This window comes from Apodemus sylvaticus, chromosome 15, assembly GCF_947179515.1.
Source record: "Apodemus sylvaticus chromosome 15, mApoSyl1.1, whole genome shotgun sequence".
In the NCBI taxonomy this organism is placed as follows: domain Eukaryota; kingdom Metazoa; phylum Chordata; class Mammalia; order Rodentia; family Muridae; genus Apodemus; species Apodemus sylvaticus.
The window spans coordinates 63,397,274-63,416,914 of NC_067486.1; the positions used below are offsets into that span (position 1 = coordinate 63,397,274).

Consider the following 19,641-nt stretch of genomic DNA (forward strand, 5'->3'; position numbering starts at 1 on the left):
TTAGGCACCCAAACTCAAAACTGTGACCAACTGGAGGTGCAGACGCCCAGAGCAGCAGAAGTGAAGTGATGAAAGACATCTATGGTTTTAAAAGCTTAAAGGCAGTTAGGTTACTCCTAGCTCCCGGAATAACTGTATCTCAACCTTCCTAAACTGTGGCCCTTTAATACAGTTCCTCATGTTGTGGTGACCCCACCCATAAAATTATTTCCTTGCTACTTTATAACTGTAATTTTGCTACTGTTGTGAATCATAATGTCACCTGATATGCAGAATATCTTCTATGTGATTAAGACCTGGTTAAGAACCTCTGCTATATATTGTTATGTACATGAAAATAATTAGCAACAACAATGGGCCTGGTTTATTTCCTTTTATTTCTTTAGTTTAGAGTTCAGCTAAGGTCATCCTGGGAAGTGGCCTGAACAAAAAAGGATCTGAGGTGTTTGGGTTCGAGCCATCAGTGCTGAGTCAAAGGAGACCTAAAGCAACTACTCAGATGCCTAACATCTACCTCTGTCTTGTAACCCTCTATAACCTCCAATACACAGGAATAACCCCAAGTCTACACAGGAGTCTGTTACTTTCCTACCTATGTGCTTAGGCACAGTCATTTTCCTGTGACATTTAATTCTGCCAGGGTTTCCATGGCAACAAGTCAGAAATGTCTGGTGGGCCGTCATCCTTATGAGGCTTGGGTATGTTAGCTTAGAAGTTACCAAGGGGACAACCTGACAGTTGCCTACCTCCCCCCCCCCCAGTTAAATACTTTGTGAGCCAGCACCACGGAGGGCTACAACACTGATGTTCGTGTATAAGTATAGACAATGAGACTCCAAGCTAGTGAATAGATAGTAAGTAGAAAGCTTTGAAGACTGGTGACTTGTACAGGCAAGGGCTACAGACGGTAAAGCTGGCAGGATCTGGGGAAGCAGTGTATGTTAGGGTGAGCTTGCCTGCAGCCTAGCCCAGAGGCCCATGGACCATGTGTATGATTTATCCTCAGATGCCTAGGTGAGGTAAAATCTCAAGGGGGTAGAGAGATGGATATAATGGTTAAATTAAAACCATGTGGAAAACTTTACACATTTTCTTTCTCTAGAGTCAAATGTCTCCATAGCAAGGGCGTGGGTGAACAGTGAATAACTGAATGACTAGCTGGCTGGTGAGAGGGTTAGAAATACCTTTGACCTTTGCCCTTTGCCCTTTAACCTTGCCACTTTCGCTCAAGCTCAACAGAAATCAATCATTCTTGTGAGGGCTGGCCACATGGGGAATCAGAATAGCCACAGACCATATGAAGGGCACTAAAAGGGCCATTTGCTTAAAAATATCTCCCTGGCATCAAAACTGTTTGTCACTAAACCACAAAAGATATTAAAAACCAGAGTAAAACCTGTTAACATTATCTGTTAATCTCATTCTTTCTTACTTGATTTTAAAACACCTACTATGTGTTGTTGCCCAATGACACTTCCTGACCATCTCCTCCAACCTCCCAGGCTCTGTCCCCTTGGCACCATCTAAGCTCTTCACACAGCCCTGGCCACCTCCCCGCAAGTAGAAGCTGTGTGGTGCTTTTACGCAGACTTAGCATCTGCCTGCGACTGCAAGCAGAGAGTGTTAGAGTGCATACAAGACTCCTCAGAGTCTCAGGTTTGCCCTGGAAAACTGGAGAGTTAAAACTTGTCAGCACTGCTTGGGGATTATGGGAAATTCTAGACTTCCCTCCAGTCCACTAAACTCTAGTACAAAGACTACCCTAGCAAATGGCCTGGGCACTGAAGTTGGAGAAATCCTGGAAGAAATCTGTTTTTCTGCCTGGTCCGGAGATATCTGCATGCTCAGAAATCTCTGCACAGCAGAACAGCTGCGGGCGTTCTGAAGTCTTGGTGACTATTCTGTCACCACTCAGAGTGTGCTCCCAGTTAGACCCACACAAGTGTCTCTCACTCAGTGCATGCTTCCTTTACCTAAGGGACTAAAAAGCTTTTCTCTCCTGCCTCCCCACCCCCACCGTGTGTGTGTGTGTGTGTGTGTGTGTTCGCGCGCGCGCGCGCACGCACATGCACATGTGTATACATGTGTATTCCCAAATATAAAAAAATGCAATCTGCTCAGTTCATATAGTGGTGTTACTTGTCTTACGTGTTTTCAGGGCTGACCACTTAGTATTGGATAACCCACCTGTATGCTTCCCCTTGGGCAGATTATTGCTTTCATGCTCAGTATTCCTTAGTTGCTAGAATTCCTTTGTCTAGAGTTAAAGTCTCCTGAGATTTCTGCCTTCCATGAAAGCACATCTATTGCTTTTCTCCTCCTTCAGGGCCTGTTTAGGGAGCCACGCTGCCGAGACTTCACTGGTACAATTTCTCTGACATTTCTAAGAGACACAATCTCGTAGCCAAGCTTCCCATTCCTCTGGCTCTTACAATCTTCCCACCCCTCTGCCACAGTGATCCCTGAGCCTCAGGTGCGGGACCTGTGTTGTAGGTGTGTCACGTGGGACCGGGCTCTACAACTCTGTGTTCTGATCAGTTGTGGTTGTTAGTAACAGTCTCCATCTGTCTTAGTGACTGTTGTATTGATGCTCTATTGGTATAAGGAGACACCATGGCCAAGGCAACATCTAAAAGAAAACATTTAACTAGGGGCTTGCACACAGTTTTAGTTTTTAGCCCAGGACCATCATGGCAAGGAGCATGGTGGCAGCTGGACAGACACCGCTCTGGAGCAGTAGCTGAGTTTCACATCTGATCTGCAGGTTGTAGGCAGACAGCTAAAGACTGGGCCTGCCATGGGGTTTTGAAATCTCAAAGCTCACCCCCAGTGACACACCTCCTCCTACAAGGCCATACCTGCTAATCTCTCAAATGTCTGTGGTGGCATTAGGTGGTGTGGCATTTTTGAGGAGTGTGTCACTGGGGCTGAGAATTGAGATCTCAAAAGCTTAATGCATTCCCAGTTAGCTCTCTCCTTTGGTCTCATGGTTATAGCCTCAACAAGAGAGCTCTCAGCTACTGCTGCAGCCCCATGCCTGTCTGCCTGCCTACCTGCCTGCCACACTCTCCTCTGGAACTGTGAGCCCCAGGAAACTCTCTCTTTTATAAATTGCCTTGGTCATGGTGTTTTATCACAGCAATGTAACTAAGGCAGTCTGTGGCAAAGAGAAGTTTCCTCAATAAGGGCTGAAAGGGACACTTCTCTGTGAGTCATGGTGTCTTCAGCAATAGGGACATAACTTCCACTTCTAGGGGCAACCAAGGGCAACAGCCATAGCCTATAACAGCCTTGGGAGTTTTTTGGAGAACACTGACCAACAATTCAGAAGAAGGCTTTTCATGCTTAGCCTTGGGTTTTTTGTTTTTTGTTTTTTTTACATAATCTATGGCTCTTGAGGAGCATTGCTAATCCAGATGGGAAATTTTCATTTAAACTAAATAGAGAGATAGATAGATCACATATTATATTTTATAACATATATCATATATTGTATAATTTAATAATTATATAATTAAGTAGTTGTATAATGCACAATTATATATTATATTATATATTTTATATTTGTACATTTATGTTTGTATTTATATATTATAATATAATTATATTGTTATAATAATATATTTATATAATAATATTTTATATTATATTGTGAAATATATGTTTATTATATTACAACATCACTACATTATATGATAATATATTATATATAATATATTATTATTATATATTTATATACAGAGTTACATGTATTGTAGGTCCTTTTAAGTAGCTAGTTAATAGTGTGACTCCTTTTAACTTTTTCAGACAGCCTTACAGTTTTTACCCCGCCAATTCTTCTGTATTTATCTCCCTCCGCTTCTCTAATTAAAGCCTCCTCCATTTTCACATCCCCCCTTGTGCACTGCTATCTGCCTCTCTATTGCTCCCCATTCTTTACCCCACAATGGCCCCCTTTCACTTTCTTGGTTCCTGCACTTACTTCAGCTTACATGCTCACACCTGAGCATTTAGATCTAGGGACCTCAGATGAGAGGGCACATGAGATTTGGTCCTTCTGGGTCTGAGTTACCTCACCCAACGTGATGTCTCTAGCCCTACCCACCTGCCTGCAAGGTCCATGATTTCCTTTTCTTTTCAAGCTGAGTAGTAAGCCATAGTGCACGTGTGCCACAGTTTCATTCTCCATTTGTCGCCTGTAGGACATTTAAGTTGTTTCCATTTCTTAGCTATTGTGAGCACAGCAACAATGAATATGGGTTGTCAAGTATTTAGGAGGAGTAGGATGTCAGTTCCTTGGGCGTACACCAAACAGCGGCATCGCTGAATCCTATAGTAGATTTATTGCGTTTTCCAGGATTCTCCACCCTCATCTTCAGAGAGGCTACAATCCCACCAGCAATGCATCTTCCCCAGCATCAGTCATCAATTATTGTCTGGTCTTTGTCATTCTGACTCAGGTAAAATGATATCTCACAGTTGTTTTGCTTTACTTCTCCCTACTTGTTAGGAGTGGTGAGCATTTTCTTGATGACTATGGCAATATGGATAAGCAGTAAAAGTTATAAACTACAGCCTAGGAAAGGAAGAGGTTTTCTGAGTTAGCCCTGTGACTTCCAGAAACTTCCAGACCTTCTAGTGACAACGGGAGTCCCTAGACACAACACATCAATTGAGTATGCTATCTGCAGTCTTCCAGGACTTAATAAATGCTTTGTGGTGTTCTGTTGGAGAGGGGATGAGAATTCCTAGTCTTTAAAAAGTTAGGTAAGATTTAAAAAAAAATGGAGTTTAAATATTATTAAGCCACCCATGTTCAGTAAGCATTGGAGTAAGGAGGAAGTGCAAATGGGAAGACCAGACAAGGGCTACAGAGATAGATGATCTAGCGAGGTAGACAATGGACTAGCGAGGTAGCCCCGGAATATTCTTCTCATGCATGAAGTATATTTTAAAAATGGAATAATTTTATGTTATACGATACTTTGCTTATTTTGCTTCAGGAGGCCACCTCAGGTTCTGAGCCTCATTTGATAGATGAATAGACTAGCCTTTCAGATAGTTGATAAGTACTTGGGTAATTTGCAGAAGCACTGATTGGCTTGCCTGACACCAGGGTTTTCACATAAGCTTCTCTGCAGAGGAAATATATGAACTGAAATACAAACACAAGGAAGGATCATGATGTAAGTAGGGATGGGGGAGCATGGTCCTTATAGAAAGAGCACGGGTGGGTCCCCGCTAGAATAAGTGAAAAGTCAAAGCAAAGGACATAAAGCCAAGGTGAAAGGGACAAAGAAGGAGTTCACACAGGGCCTTGTTAGCCACAGGAATGGCATGAGAGTCTCTCCCTTGACTTGGAAATGGCTAGAGGCGCTAAGCCAAGGAGTGATGACATCATTTTATCAGTGGTTAATATTTCTTTTCTATTGGGAAGGATGGATTATGGGATGGAAGAAAGAGAAGCGAAGTTGATTATATGTCCATGATACTAGAGCAGATGAGAGGCTACAGAGCTTGGTCTTCAGCAGTTGTGCAGATATGGATATGAACACAGATAGCATGGTCCATGTTCTAGTTCTAGGTTTTTCATGAAGACCCTCCACCTAGCAGTCAGCCTAGGCTACATAGCAAGATTGCCTCAAGAAGAAAAATAAAAGGCTTTCTGATTATTCCTACCCATCTGGCAGTCTTTCCCTTGTGTTTTAAACACTGAAATAAGCTGCTTATAATTTATTGACTAATGAATCTGAACTTCCATAAAAGTAGTGAGAATCAGTAGGTCTGATTCAGTAGATTTGGGGTCAGAAACAAACTAGACTTTTAACCAGTTCTCAGGCAAAACTGCTCCTTCTGCTGTGGGGACCTCACCTTAAAAGCCTTAGGGGCCACTGCTCTACTTGCCTTCTCCTGGCTTAGCAACTACCTACTTTCTAAGTGGTCTGCAGACTACTACCACCAGTATCTAGCTAAACTACTGTCCCCAAATCTTCTAAGTCCCTCCTATATGTCTGTCTGTCTGTCTGCTGCCTGCCTGCCTGCCTGTCTATCTATCTATCTATCTATCTATCTATCTATCTATCTATCTATCTATCTATTCATCTATCCATCTATCCATCTACCTACTTATCTATCTATCATAGACGGGGTCTCTCTTAGTAGCTCTAATTGTCCTAGAATCACTATATAAGACCAGGCTGGCCTTTAACTCACAGAGATATTCCTGCCTCAGCCTCCCAAATACTGGGATTAAAGGTGTCTGCCACCATACCTGGCTCTTGCAAACAAATATTTAAATATTTAAATAATTATTTAAAAAACAATTAAAAACAAATATTTTAAAAAGGCAAACAAATATTTAAAAAGGAAGAGAAGAGCATCTTTGTTGACAGCATGCACTATTTTCTCTTAAAGAGATACTTTCAAATAACTTCACAGAGATAGAGAACAACAAAGTGACATTATATGATTCCTAAGAACAGTATATGGTTCCTAAGAGCCATACTCCAAAACACTTAAGGGGAAGATAGGGTTTAAAGCCCACCACAGTGCCTGCAGCCAAGCACATCCTTGCTGATGAACAGAGTTCTCATTCCTGGAGTCCAGGAAACTAGCTAGCTAGACTCTTTGCATCTCTTCCCAGAGTAGAGCTCAGTATCATGACAAAGTACGCTGCTACATGATGCTGGACATTCCTGATGTTGGTCATGTCCTTGCATGTCCTCACACCCTTTTTTGCTTTGTTTTGTTTTAAAAGATTTATTTATTTTATGTATATGAGTACACTGTAGCTGTCTTCAGACACACCAGAAGAGGGCATCAAATCCCATTATAGATGTTTGTGAGCCGCCATGTTGTTGCAGGGAATTGAAATCGGGACCTCTGGAAGAACAGTCAGTGCTCTTAACCACTGAGCCATCTCTCCAGCCCCCTCACACCCTTTGTGATCTCGCTCTTTTCTACCTGAAAGCCAGAGGGATCCAGAGTCTTCCACACTCCATCCTTATTGGTTGGCTGCTATTCCGAGCAAGAAGCAGATGGTGCCATTCCTCCTGATTGGCCACAATCCTGTCAGCATCAAAGTATGTGCCTCGCCCCCCTTATCAAACAGCAGCTTCAAATGGATGAGGGTGGCACAGCCAAAATGCCAGAATCGCTGCTGGGACTTGCTCATGAGCATCATGTGGCCATGCTGTCATTCTTTGAGGTGGTGTAGGTGGCTTAACTCACCCTTTCCTTTATATCTGTGACAACATAGTCCTGATTCACTCAACCTTCTGGTCTCTCCTCTGGATGCCCTTCTTCCTAATGTCCCCACAGCGGTCACACATGGCTTGGTATTAATACTTCATGTCTCAGATATCTACTCTGTGTTCTCATTTCCCACTTAGAGCTTCTTCTCTCACTTGGGTAGTTTCCACATCGATAGTTCTGCATCCAAGTTCCTCTTCTCATCACAAGCTTGAACAATTTATACCAGACTTGTTGGACTCATCTTGCCTCCTCAAATAGCTTTCATAGACTTCTGTTTTTTTTTTTTTTTTTTCAAAAAGTGTAACCAAACTTCCTTTCTCTTGGTTTAAAATCGTGGTATCAACTTTAGCTGATTTTTTTTTTTTCACATCTCCAGTCAGGAAGGAACCAGATCCTTCCCTGTGTTGTTTCTCATCTGTCTCATCTCCATTTCTAGCATCTTCAGTCTTACCTACACAACTACATCATACTCTCTACAGAAGTCTCCAACTCCAGACCCTTTTACCTCATCCCAGTTAGCTCCCAAATCACAATGTAAAATACCTCCTTATTGTGCACCAACTAGTTCCAGATTTCTAAGTCTAATATTTAGGAATTTCACACTAAATCCACCATGGACTTTCCCCCTTAGGAATGAATGATCTCAAATGTGGCAAAAGAGTCAGCCTGCGCATTAAACTGGTGTTAAACAGCTAAATGGACCACTGCACACAAAGAAGTGTTCTTTGAACTCATTTTATTCTGTCTCAGTATATTATTGTTCATTTTGGTTATTATAATAAAACACCAGTGGCTAGTTAACTCATAAATGACAACTTATTTCTCATTTGGAGGTCCATGGTCAAGATTATGGTAGATTTGCTGTGCTTTGAGGGCCTGTATGCTGGGTCACAGCTATCTTGTTTTTATATGCTGATGTGACAGAAGTAATGAGTTTTCTCTCTCGAAGATCCCTTTTATAAGCACATTGATTTTGCTAATGAAGACTCTGCTCTAACAACCCTATAACCTCCCAAAAGTTTCACCTACAAATGTGTTCACATTAGTGATTAGATTACAACATTAAAAACTTTGGTGAACATAACATTCAGCCCAAAATACAGTTCAAACCTCTTAGCACTCTGACCCTGTGAAGCTTCCCCTAGCTCTATGCTGCTTTTCTACTAAGGGGCCCTGAGTCTGTTTGATGTCTTGATTTACAGCTTCTTACCTGTAACTCAGGGTGGTAGGTGACTGGAGCACTCTGGGATGATCATCCTTCAGGACTACTCAGTAGACCCAGTAGGGTGTATAATGAAGGTGCAGGACAATCAGACTAAAAGTATGTTGTCTTAGTTTGGTTTCTAACTTTGTTCTAAACAGCATGGCCAAAAGCAACTTGTGGAGGAAAGGGTTTACTTAAACTTCAAGTTTACAGTCCATCATGAAAAGAAGTCAGGCCAGGAACTCAAGACAGGAACTGAAGCAGAGGCCATGGAGGAATGCTGCTTACTAGCTTGCTCCTCATGGCTTGCTCTGCCTACTTTCTTTCACAACCTAGTATACCACCTGCCAAGGGTGGCACCATGCATAATGGGCTGGCCCCTCCCATATAAATCATCAATCAAGAAAATGCCAGAAAGACTTTCCAATAGGCAATTTAATGGTTGCTTATTCTCAATTAAGTTTCCTCTTTCCAACTAACTCTAGCTTGTGTCAAGTTAACAAAACGAACAAAGACCAGGCCATGTACTGAGGGTATAGTTCCAGTATTTCTCCCATACATAAACAAGATTTGCCATCAGATTCTATAATATCACAGTACAATAGGACCCTCTGTGAAAACGGGAATGTTCACTTCTATGTCATTCATTACAGTAGCTACCTATAGACGTGGCTACTGAACACTTTGAACATGGCTGGCATGAAGGAGGATTTACTTAATTTATTTTATTTTGATCAAACTGAAGCAGCCACATGCCACTGACTTCCATATAAAACAGCGCAGATTTATAGGTCTACAAGTGTCACAACTGATCCTGATGAAAGTGTCCTATGACTCAGTTTGAAAGCACTCTGTGAGACTCATGGACTGTTGACACAGTCCAGTCAACAAATGTTTGCCAGATGGATAGACACATTAACAAAAGTATAGAGAGAGCACCATCATAAAAATTCCTTAGAGATGTCATGGTTATCACAAAGAAAGAAACTTCAGTTGGGGAAGTGCCTCCATGAGATCTTTTCTCAGTTGGTGATAAAGGAGGGGGCAATTGTGGGTGGTGCCATCCCTGGGATGGTGGTAGTGGGTTCTATAAGAGAGCAGGCCAGTGAGTGGCATTTCTCCATGGCCTCTGCATCAGCTCCTGATTTCTGATCACCTTGAGTTCCAGTCCTGATTTCCTTTGGTGATGAACAACAGTGTAGATGTGTAAGCTGAATAAACCCTCTCCTCTCCAACTTGCTTCTTGGTCATGACATTTTGTGCAGGAATAGAAACCCTGACTAAGACAACTCCCAAGTCCTCACAACTACTGACTGGCCATGTAAAGCTGGGGAGAGACCTATGTGGTCAGCCTCCTAGCCCATCCACTCAACCAAACTGACAGAAATCTGTTTCCCACATTCTCTGGAAAACTGAGAAGAGCTGGCAACACATTCCCTCATAAAACCAAGCAACCAGAGCTGAGTAATCTTAATTCATCTAAAGGCAGAACAGCTTCTGTTCCAGTTGCCACAGTCCCTGCTGTAACCTGCTTCTAGAGTCTGGGGGATTTGAGCCCTGACCTAGCTCCAGCACAGCTGAAGACACTAGGTGAATGGCATAGGATAGGGATACCCCAGGTCAAGCTGGACATCAACCTGTTTCCTCAGTAGACACAAAGCCCCATGGGAAGACAGAGGAGCTTGGGGCAGGATGGGAAATTGAAGGTAGACAGTGAGGAAAAGTTGCAAGAAGTAGAAGTCACAGACTCCATGGTTGGAATAGGTTCCACCCATCAGGGACATGTGGTTTAGTGCGAAGAGCCTGGGCCAGCATGTCTGATTTGGATCAACTCTTAGTGGATGAGTGAACTTGGAGTGAGTGAGCTTTTAAAGTCTCTATTTTCTTGACTGAAAATTAGGGCAACTTCCCCAATATGGTGAGCAGAATTAGAGACTATGTAAAGTCTCTTTGGTCCTTGATCATGTAAATGACTAAACACTTTCCTTTACTAATAATTCATTTTTCGTATTTCCCCTAGAGTTAAGTGGAATCCAGAAGTGGGGAAGCCATGGTAAGTACCAGGAGTTTGTTGGCGCGTCACTGTTGAGAGGTTCAGGTCTAGCCTTATTTATCCCAGAGTCCAAGCAAATGACTGTAGATGTTACTGAGGAAGAGACAATGACTAAAAGGCAAGATGAAAAAGATTTGTGAACAAAGTTTTAAAGTGAAAAACCAAAGATGAATTGCTCAACACATAGAACTAATAAATAAGATAGAAACATTAATTATTCTTATGTTGTCATTAGACATTGTGATATATATCACATATATATATAGAGTGTACATATATCACATATATAGATAGTTTATATACAAAATTTTTTATGCAATGTCAATAAAAATAAAACATAAAAATGCCAGTAATAACTTCAATGGCTATGAGTTCCTTCATTCAGAAAGGGCATTGAATACCTACAGAGGCCTATGTCCCTTACTAGATGCAAGAGAGGGAAAGGTGAACAAAACCAGATGTCTCCTTGTCCTCCTGGAATGTCCTCTGGAATAGTTTGCTACATAAATGACAACATATTCATATGTTACATACATACATACATGCATACATACATGCAGAAAGCTTGCAAAGAATAAATGTTATTTTGGCATCAAATTAAATTATATGCAAAAATATAATCTCAATACATTGTAGATCAAAATGGGAAATAATAAAGAAATAAAAACTCCAGAAACTATACAAATGCATGACTTCATGTTTGTAGGTAGGAATTTTTAAATAATACTTTTATTAATTTTAAAGCCTTTTATACAGCATACTTTGATCGTATTTACTCTTCCCTTCTCATCCCACACTCACTCTTTGCACTTTTCATCTTTTTTTTTAATGTCTTCCTTTTTTACCTTTAGGACAGATGATCTCACAACAAGTAATAAGTGTGATGAGAAATATAGGTTAATTGGAATTCAATAGAATAAAGAAATGTCCAGAATTGTTTTAAGAAAAATTCTAGTCTTGTGTCTACAAAACAAAGTACAAAATCTTATTGATAGTCGTGCTGACTAGTCTCATTGTCAACTTGACACAAGCTAGAGCACAGGTTGTCAACCTGTGGGTCACGACTCCTTTGGGGCTCAAGCAGCACTTTTGCAGGGGTCACGAATCAGATATGCTGCATATTAGATATTAACCTAGCAATTCATAACATTTAGAAAAATTATAATTATGGAGTAGCAATGAAATAATTTTATGGTTGGGGGGGTCACTGCAACATTAGGACCTGTATTAAAGGGTTGCAGCCTTAGGAATGGAGAGGAGAGAATCTCTATTGAGAAAATGCCCCCACAAGATCCAGCTGTAAGGCATTTTCTTAATTGCGGGTAATGCCAACCCTAGGCTAATAGCCCTGGGTTCTATAAGACAGCAGGCTGAGCAAGACTTCAGGAGGAAGCCAATAAGCAGCTTCCCTCCGTGGCCTCTGCATAAGCTCCTGCCTCCAGGTCCCTCTCCTGCTTGAATTCCTGTCTGGACTTCCTTTCATGGTGAATTGTGATGTGGAAGTGTAAGCTGAATAAACCTTTCCTCCACAGTTTGCATTCAGATATGATTTTCATTACATCAATAGTAACCCTAAGAAAATGTGTTACAAATCACCCACAATACATAGTTTGAAAAGAAAAAAACACTTGTCAAATGTAGTCTATCACAGTCCAATCTTTGGGTACTGCTTTGAACATACACACTACTTACAGAGCAAAAACTATTTTAAAAGACTATTCTGGATTTCTGTGTTCCCAGTTGGCTCTGCATTGAAGTTGCCACTGCACTCTTAAGAGACAGAAGGTAAGTGCATTTACCCACTGCAGGAGTACACTCTGTTTCCTTCCCTCGCTCACCTGTCTTCTCTGCCTTTGCCCCCACTGTATCCAGGGCCGGGCACGCAGGCCTCCACCCGCGCTGCACAGGCACTGTGAGGGATGCATCAACCGCCACTGCCACGTTCCGGTGGAGCCCAGCGTCTCCTGCCTGATGATAAGCTGCCACCTGCTCTGTGGTGCTACCTTCCACATGTGCAAAGAGTCAGAGCATACGCTCCTCTGCCCTCTGGAGCAGGTTCCCTGTCTCAACTCCGAGTATGGCTGCCCGCTCTCCATGGCACGCCACAAACTGGCCAAGCACCTGCAGGTGTGTCCCGCCAGTGTGGTCTGCTGCTCCATGGAATGGAACCGCTGGCCAAATGTGGACTCAGAAACAGTCCTTCACGAGAATATCATGAAAGAGACCCCCAGTGAGGAGTGTTTGGACACAGCCCTGGCCCTCCAGGACCAGAAGGTTCTCTTCAGATCCTTGAAAATGGTAGAGCTTTTCCCAGAAACCAGAGACGCCACCGAGGAGGAGCTAGCCATGAATGGTGATACCAGTTGGGAGGAGATTAGGGGCGCAGTCGGGGGAGTGGATGCGGGGCTAGTACCAAACTCTTGTTTGCCGGCAACCAACGGGCAAATGATGGAGCTCAGTCAGGAGGAACGAGATGCATTGGCAAAAACCAAAGAAGGGATGGACCTGGACAAGTTTGGCAAATGGGAAAGTATGTTCAGCAAGGAGCACGCGGCCTCTGTCTTAACAGGCTCTTTGGGGACGAGTAAAGACAAGAATGGGAATGCGGCTGGGAAAGAGCAGTGCTCTGGTGATGGTATCACAGGGGATGCAGAGGGTTCTGCCCAAACCAGAGGACCCCAGGAAAGTCAGAAGTCCCAGGAACTTCCCGCTACCATGGAGATGACAGGGCTTGCTCCCTGGCAAGATGGTGTTCTGGAAAGACTAAAAACAGCTGTGGATGCCAAAGACTATAACATGTATCTGGTGCACAATGGCCGCATGCTCATCCACTTTGGGCAGATGCCTGCTTGTACGCCCAAGGAGAGAGACTTTGTTTACGGAAATCTGGAGGCTCAAGAAGTGAAGACGGTTTATACCTTCAAAATTCCTGTGAGCTACTGCGGGAAGCGAGCTCGCTTGGGAGATGCCATGTTGAGGTGCAGACCAAGTGAACACAAGGCCGTGGACACTTCTGACTTGGGTGTCTCCGTGGAGGACCTGCCCAAATCGGATCTGATCAAGACCACTCTCCAGTGTGCTTTGGAAAGAGAACTCAAAGGCCATGTCATCTCTGAGTCTAGGAGCATCGATGGACTCTTTATGGACCTTGCCACCCAAACATACAACTTTGAGCCAGAACAGTTTTCCTCAGAGACAGTGTTGGCTGACCTGCTAGGCACTGCCCAACCCGGGGGCCTGCATGTGGAGCTCCACAGTGAGTGTGTGACCAGAAGACACAACAAAAGCAGCTCAGCTTTTACTTTTACCTGCAACAAATTCTTCCGAAGGGATGAATTTCCCCTGCACTTCAAGAATGTCCACACGGACATTCAGTCCTGTCTCAATGGCTGGTTCCAGCATCGATGCCCCCTTGCCTACTTGGGATGTACATTCGTTCAGAACCACTTCCGCCCCCCTGGACAAAAAGCAAAAGTGATCTATAGTCAGGAGCTGAAGACCTTTGCCATCAAGCCAGAGGTTGCTCCGGAGCTGAGTGAGAAATGGAAGAGTGGTCATCTCTCAGGCCATGCTGGGAAAAGCCTGAATTCTCTAACCAGCCTGCCCCTGGAAGTTTTACAATACATTGCTGGGTTTCTGGACAGCATCAGCCTGTCCCAGCTGTCTCAGGTATCAGTGCTTATGAGGAGCATCTGTGCCACTTTGTTGCAAGAGAGAGGGATGGTTCTCTTACAATGGAAGAAGAAGAGGTATTCTCATGGAGGCACCTCCTGGAAAGTCCACAGTCAGGCAAGTGAACATTCATTCATTCATTCAATAAATTATATATTAAGAGGTCTCTTGAGGACCAGTGCTGTACCTGGAGTTGGGGAAAATGCTGAAAATAAGACTCATTCAAGGAGCTCAGTCTAGTAGGAAACATACTATACATGTTCAGCAGCATAGATGTTAATGTCTGTTGCCTTGAATGTCTTCTGTTAGCTCACTTATTCCATACTGGCTCTCTTCTCCATACTTCTCCTGCCTGGTCTATCCCAGGGACTTATCTGTGCAGTGTGTCTCAGCTGGCTCCCCTGCCCTCCAGCTTCTTGTTAGGCTAATCCACTATGAATGTTTCAGGAGGGGAAACAGAGAGGGGAAGACACTGTGAAGTAGCTGTGTCCCTCTAAGGGTGGCCACACCAGGTGACTTGTCCACATGCCTGCTTGTTGTGGGTCTGGTGAACAGCCTCCCTCTTTCCATGCAAGGGCTGAGAGCTCTGGACATTGCCTCCGATTTGTAAACCACCCCCCTTCCCTGACAAAAAAACAACAAAACAAAACAAAATGCCTGAGTGTTCCTCCTGCCCCCTGCTTGGACTCTGATTGGTGTAATTAATAGAAAAATTCATCTCAGTCTCATGCCAACAGGCTTTAAAAAACAGGCTTTATTTTAAAATTGTATGAATTTGGTTCATTGATTTCTCATAGCTGAATTGCTTATTTAATATAAAACATTATACCATATAAATCAAATAATCTATTCCTTTGGTTAAACCATGTTCACTGAATTACAACTTCTACAGAAGTCAGACTCCTAAGTCATCTTATCCAAGGTGTTTGTAGTATCTTTTCTCATAGCAAATGTGTTGAAAATATGACATCACCCTAAATATGTGATGTCTATGTTGATCATTAATGCCATTGTTTTGTTTGTCCCTAATAGGTGGATGTTCTGAAGTTGGTATGGAAGAAGTAGAGTTGTTTGTATATATTTTTATTGATTATGTCCAAATTGTTCTGTATATTTCCCCTTAATTATTCCATGAGAAGTCTTCCTGGAAAAATAATCACAAGACTCTCTTATGTGTCTATGCATGTATTCACATGTTAAACACCAGTCGTCACCAACAACATTAGTGTTACATGTTAGCAAGAACATTGTGCTGCCCCTAGGTGGATGCCTAGAACCAGCACATAGCTTTCTCAGCACAATTAGATGTCAATAATTCAATTTACAAACTACAAAAAATTACTTTGCTCATATTTACCCCCAAATCAAATATTTTGGATACTTTTAGGTATCATTTGGGACAGACTAATTTCCTTACAGAAAGGGAGAAAGAATTTACATGAGGCTAAAGAACACTCATATGAAAATAGATAGCAGTTCTAAGACTTCAGGAAAGCTTTTCTTGCACAGGAACGATGATCAAACTATGATGGTGGAGCAGGTTATCAGTGTATCTGGAAGGTTATCAGTGTATCTAACCCCAGAACCTCCAAACTGGTGACCTTGCTATATCAGCCCAGGTGGAAAAAAAAATCAATCTTTGACTGGGTGCCATACTCATCAAAATCTTCTTTGGGAACTTTTATTCTAACAAGACTCTTCTTTGTTAGGCTATTTTAAATTTTAAGTCTTAGAAAACAGACGGGTAGAAATGGTAAGAAGAACTGTTTTAACCTATATAGTTTACAAGTCCAAAGGCAATGAATGGTTTCAGGTAAGGCTTAATTGAGCAGCTCAGAGACCTTTACTTCTCCTCACTTCTGCAATGCTGGCTGCATTCTAAGGTAGTTCTTCCTAGGTGCCCCTGGTAGCTGCTGGGGACTCCTGGGACCCCAACTTCCTCCTGGTTCAAGCACAGAAGGAAAAAGGAATCAGCTTTTGATGTCTCATTCAAAAGTCCCAGAGCAGAGCCCCTGAGTGCTAATCATCAAGATTTTAACTGTGTGTCCAGAATTAACTTCTGTTGCTCATAGGGGTTCTGGGGAGGGTGTATGTCAATCATAGGGGAGCTGGGGAAAGTCTGTGTCAATCAGGGGAGCTGGGGAATGTTTGTGTCAATCAGGGGAGCTGGGGAAGGTGTGTGTCAATCATAGGGGAGCTGGGAAGGTGCATGTCAATCACAAGGGACCTGGGGAAGGTGTGTGTCAATTAAAGGGAGTTGGGGAAGGTTTGTGTCAATCATAGGGGAACTGGGGAGGTGTGTGTCAATCACAGGGGTGCTGGGGAAGGTGCATGTCAATCACAGGTGAGCTGGGGGTGTGTGTCAATGAAAGGGATCTGGGGAAGGTTTGTGTCAATCACAGGGGAGCTGGGGAGGTGTGTGGCAATTGTTTTGACATTAGGCATCACAAGCAATTACAAAGCTGGCTGGGAAGATCATTAATCAGCAAGGTGCCAGGCATTAGGTGCAGGAAAGGGACATATGAATGCTCTAGCAGTGGCTGTGCACTTGGGAGGCTGAACACAGGAAGAACAGACTCCTCTCACACATGGTTCCGCCTCACTTAGCCTGTAAGGACTAGGTACTCCCTGCCCGTGTTCACCCTGAGTTTCTTTCTCCCAGATCTGGCAGTTCAGCAGTCTCTTCTCAAAAATCAAGAGCTGGGAGTTTAATGAAGTCACCTCCATGTCTGAACACCTGAAAACCTGCCCTTTCAACGTCGTGGAGCGTAAGACTGACCCGATTCGTTTGACCAGCATGTGCCAGCCCCAAGAGCAGGCCCAGGAGAGCTTAGTGTCCACCTTTCGGGCCCGACCACGGGGCAGACACTCTTAAACATTTGCACACTGTCGCTCCTGGTTTCTCAGAGTTATTCAAAGTAGGACAGTGTGGTTTGAGGGCACCACTCTGAAACCTGCACATCTAGAGGATGTGTGGAGTCCTTCAGGCCTTAGCAACTATACTAGGACACTAGGGGTTTTTTGTTTTTTGTTTTTTTGTTTTTTGTTTTTTGTTTTTGTTTTTGTTTTTTGAGCTATGGCTTGTATGAATGCACCACATTTTTTGTCTTAACTTTTTTCTTTCCTCTCCTAAAATAGTTAAGTCTGGGGAGAAAATGAATAGCTTAAGGCCGTTTGATAAGCAAACCCAAGTTCTTAGTTGACTGAAGAACAAGGAAACTCTGTAAGGAGTATAGACTGGCACTTATACATTGGGCTGTCCAGTTTACAAACCACCTTCAAGTTCTTGGGGCAGGCGATACAGGGACAGCGTCTGAGGTGCAGTGACTTCAGATGAAGGCAATCCTACTGGAAGGTTCTGAAGCTTGACTGGTCTTGACAATTCAGGGCATTTTAGTCACCCTACTGCATCAAAGCCCAGATGGTTTCAAGGCAACCCAAGAGAATGGACCACACTGGGTAAGCACAGCAGTTTCAAGGACACCATAAACCAAAGCAAAACAGTTTGCTGTATATAGTCTTGGCAACATCAAGAAAAGAATAAAAACTCCTTAAAATGAAGGAAAGTTCTCTGGAAGCAAAGTAGCTTCTGGTTGAGAGCCACTGTCCTTAAGGATGCTACATCAGCAACGTTAAGTTAGGATGTGCTCACCTTTCACTGTGACAAATCTGATATTACATGGCCAGCATAAGTCAACACAACTCTATTTGTTTACTAAATAAGTTTTAAACATGTGGTGATGCTAAATTGAGAACCAGATGAAGCTGATCTACCCAATATGCTTTTGTGTCCTTGGGCCACAAAGTAATATATCTTCCCTGTCCTCTTTAAGAAAACCTGAAACCAGGAAAGTCATTTCTCTCAGGATAAGTTCCTCTTCCCTTAATTGGTGCCTTTCCCAGTAATCCTAGAAGTTCTCAAGCTAATAAAAAAACAAGGAAAAGGGAAGGCAGGCATCTCAGGGAACCAGCCAGTCAAGAATTCAAATAATGAAGGAGTCTCACCAACCTGTGAGCTCTGGGCATCTGTCTCTCTGACCATAGTTGAGAGCTGGTGCAGACGAAGAAGCTGATGCAGATGAAGAAGGTGATGCAGATGCAACTGGTGCCTTTGCACAGGCAGCAGAGCAAGTCCATTCTGAAAGCAAGCTCACTCTCTGCTGTATTCCTCACATGCTATTGTTAACACAATGCTATTATATACTCCTAATCTTTACAGTTGGGTTTGTATTTCCCCACTTTCTTTGTGCGAGTCATCATTTTCTAAAAGTGTATCTAGAGTGTTCTCTTAGGCTTGGCCCAGTGAACAGTAACTGATAACAGCTAGACAATGAGGTTGGCAAAAGGGAAGCGAGCTCTCCAGGTCTCCGCTCCATGCACTTGGAATCCGGTTCTTTCCACACAGTGGAAAGGGGTTCTCAAAGCCTCTTGAAACAAACCCCAAATTCAGTTACTTGAGCCAGGAGCAGCAGAGAGACAGGGAGGCCACAGGGCTCTGCCACCTCAAGCTGTGCTGCTTGAATCCACCTGCCAAGGAGACAGTCAGGACCTCCCCACCTCCCACCTCACTGAGGTGTGGATACTTCCTTCTTCCCCCACCCCATTCCTATCTCAGAACAGTACTTAGATGATTGACATCTTTAAACATTTTTATAAGGGAATTCATTATTTGTGTTAAAGTAAATCAAGGATACCCCAGGCATTCCCTGGTCCCCAGAGATACACTTACTTTGTGGGAAGAGGGCAGACAAAGCAAAGAGACCATTTTGGGACACTAGGACTGATGAATGATCTAAGGAAATGAAGCTTTGGAGAGCGTCATGAGCAGTGGGTACCCATGACAGAAGCAAGATGGTTCCACGTGGATTCCATTTACACAGCAGCTGAAGAAGGTGGAGAGTAATGTACTGCAATCATAGAGCCTGGGCCAGAAGACTCTATGAGCAGAACCCTTTGGTGAACAGCATCCTTAAAGGAAATGCAGAGGTGAAAAGGAGCTGGCTGTGGAGGGGAGAGGCTATAGAACAGAGCCACAAATGACCTGTAGCCTCAGCAGTGTAGGGATTTGAAAGGGAAGTTGTCTTACAAGGAAAGGTCAGATGAAAAGCAAGGTGAGAACTAGAGATAGGCTTAAAGCCACACCACCACCACTGCACAGGTCTAATGTATGTGCAATGCCAATCAAATTGAAATGGATAACATGGGTTTGTGTATCCATGGTGACTTATCTCCATACAACAGCAAACCCAATGTCTCTCTAATGGGAAATAAAGACTGCTCTGCCCACAGAAAGACTAAGCGAGTCTTGTGAGTTAGGTCTAGAGACAGACTTGTGAATCACTGGCAAACATAAAAGTCGTCATAAAAATCCAGCAATGTTTGTCTTGAAGAAAGGCCAATGAAAAGCCTGAACTGCGTAGAACTCTACAAAAGCAGCGCTACCTCTAAGAGGTCCCAG

General features: G+C 43.2%; 2 protein-coding genes across 3 annotated transcripts in view; both read left to right on the plus strand.

Annotated features, from left to right (window-relative positions):
• Positions 1-19,641, plus strand: part of Eaf2 (ELL associated factor 2) — a 1,192,577-nt gene that overhangs the window by 801,875 nt on the left and 371,061 nt on the right. The window lies entirely within an intron of this gene.
• Positions 10,123-17,850, plus strand: Fbxo40 (F-box protein 40). Its single transcript, XM_052158137.1, has 3 exons — positions 10,123-10,212; positions 12,384-14,300; positions 16,846-17,850. The coding sequence occupies exons 1-3, from the start codon at positions 10,123-10,125 to the stop codon at positions 17,056-17,058; spliced, it is 2,220 nt and encodes a 739-aa protein (XP_052014097.1). The 3' UTR covers positions 17,059-17,850.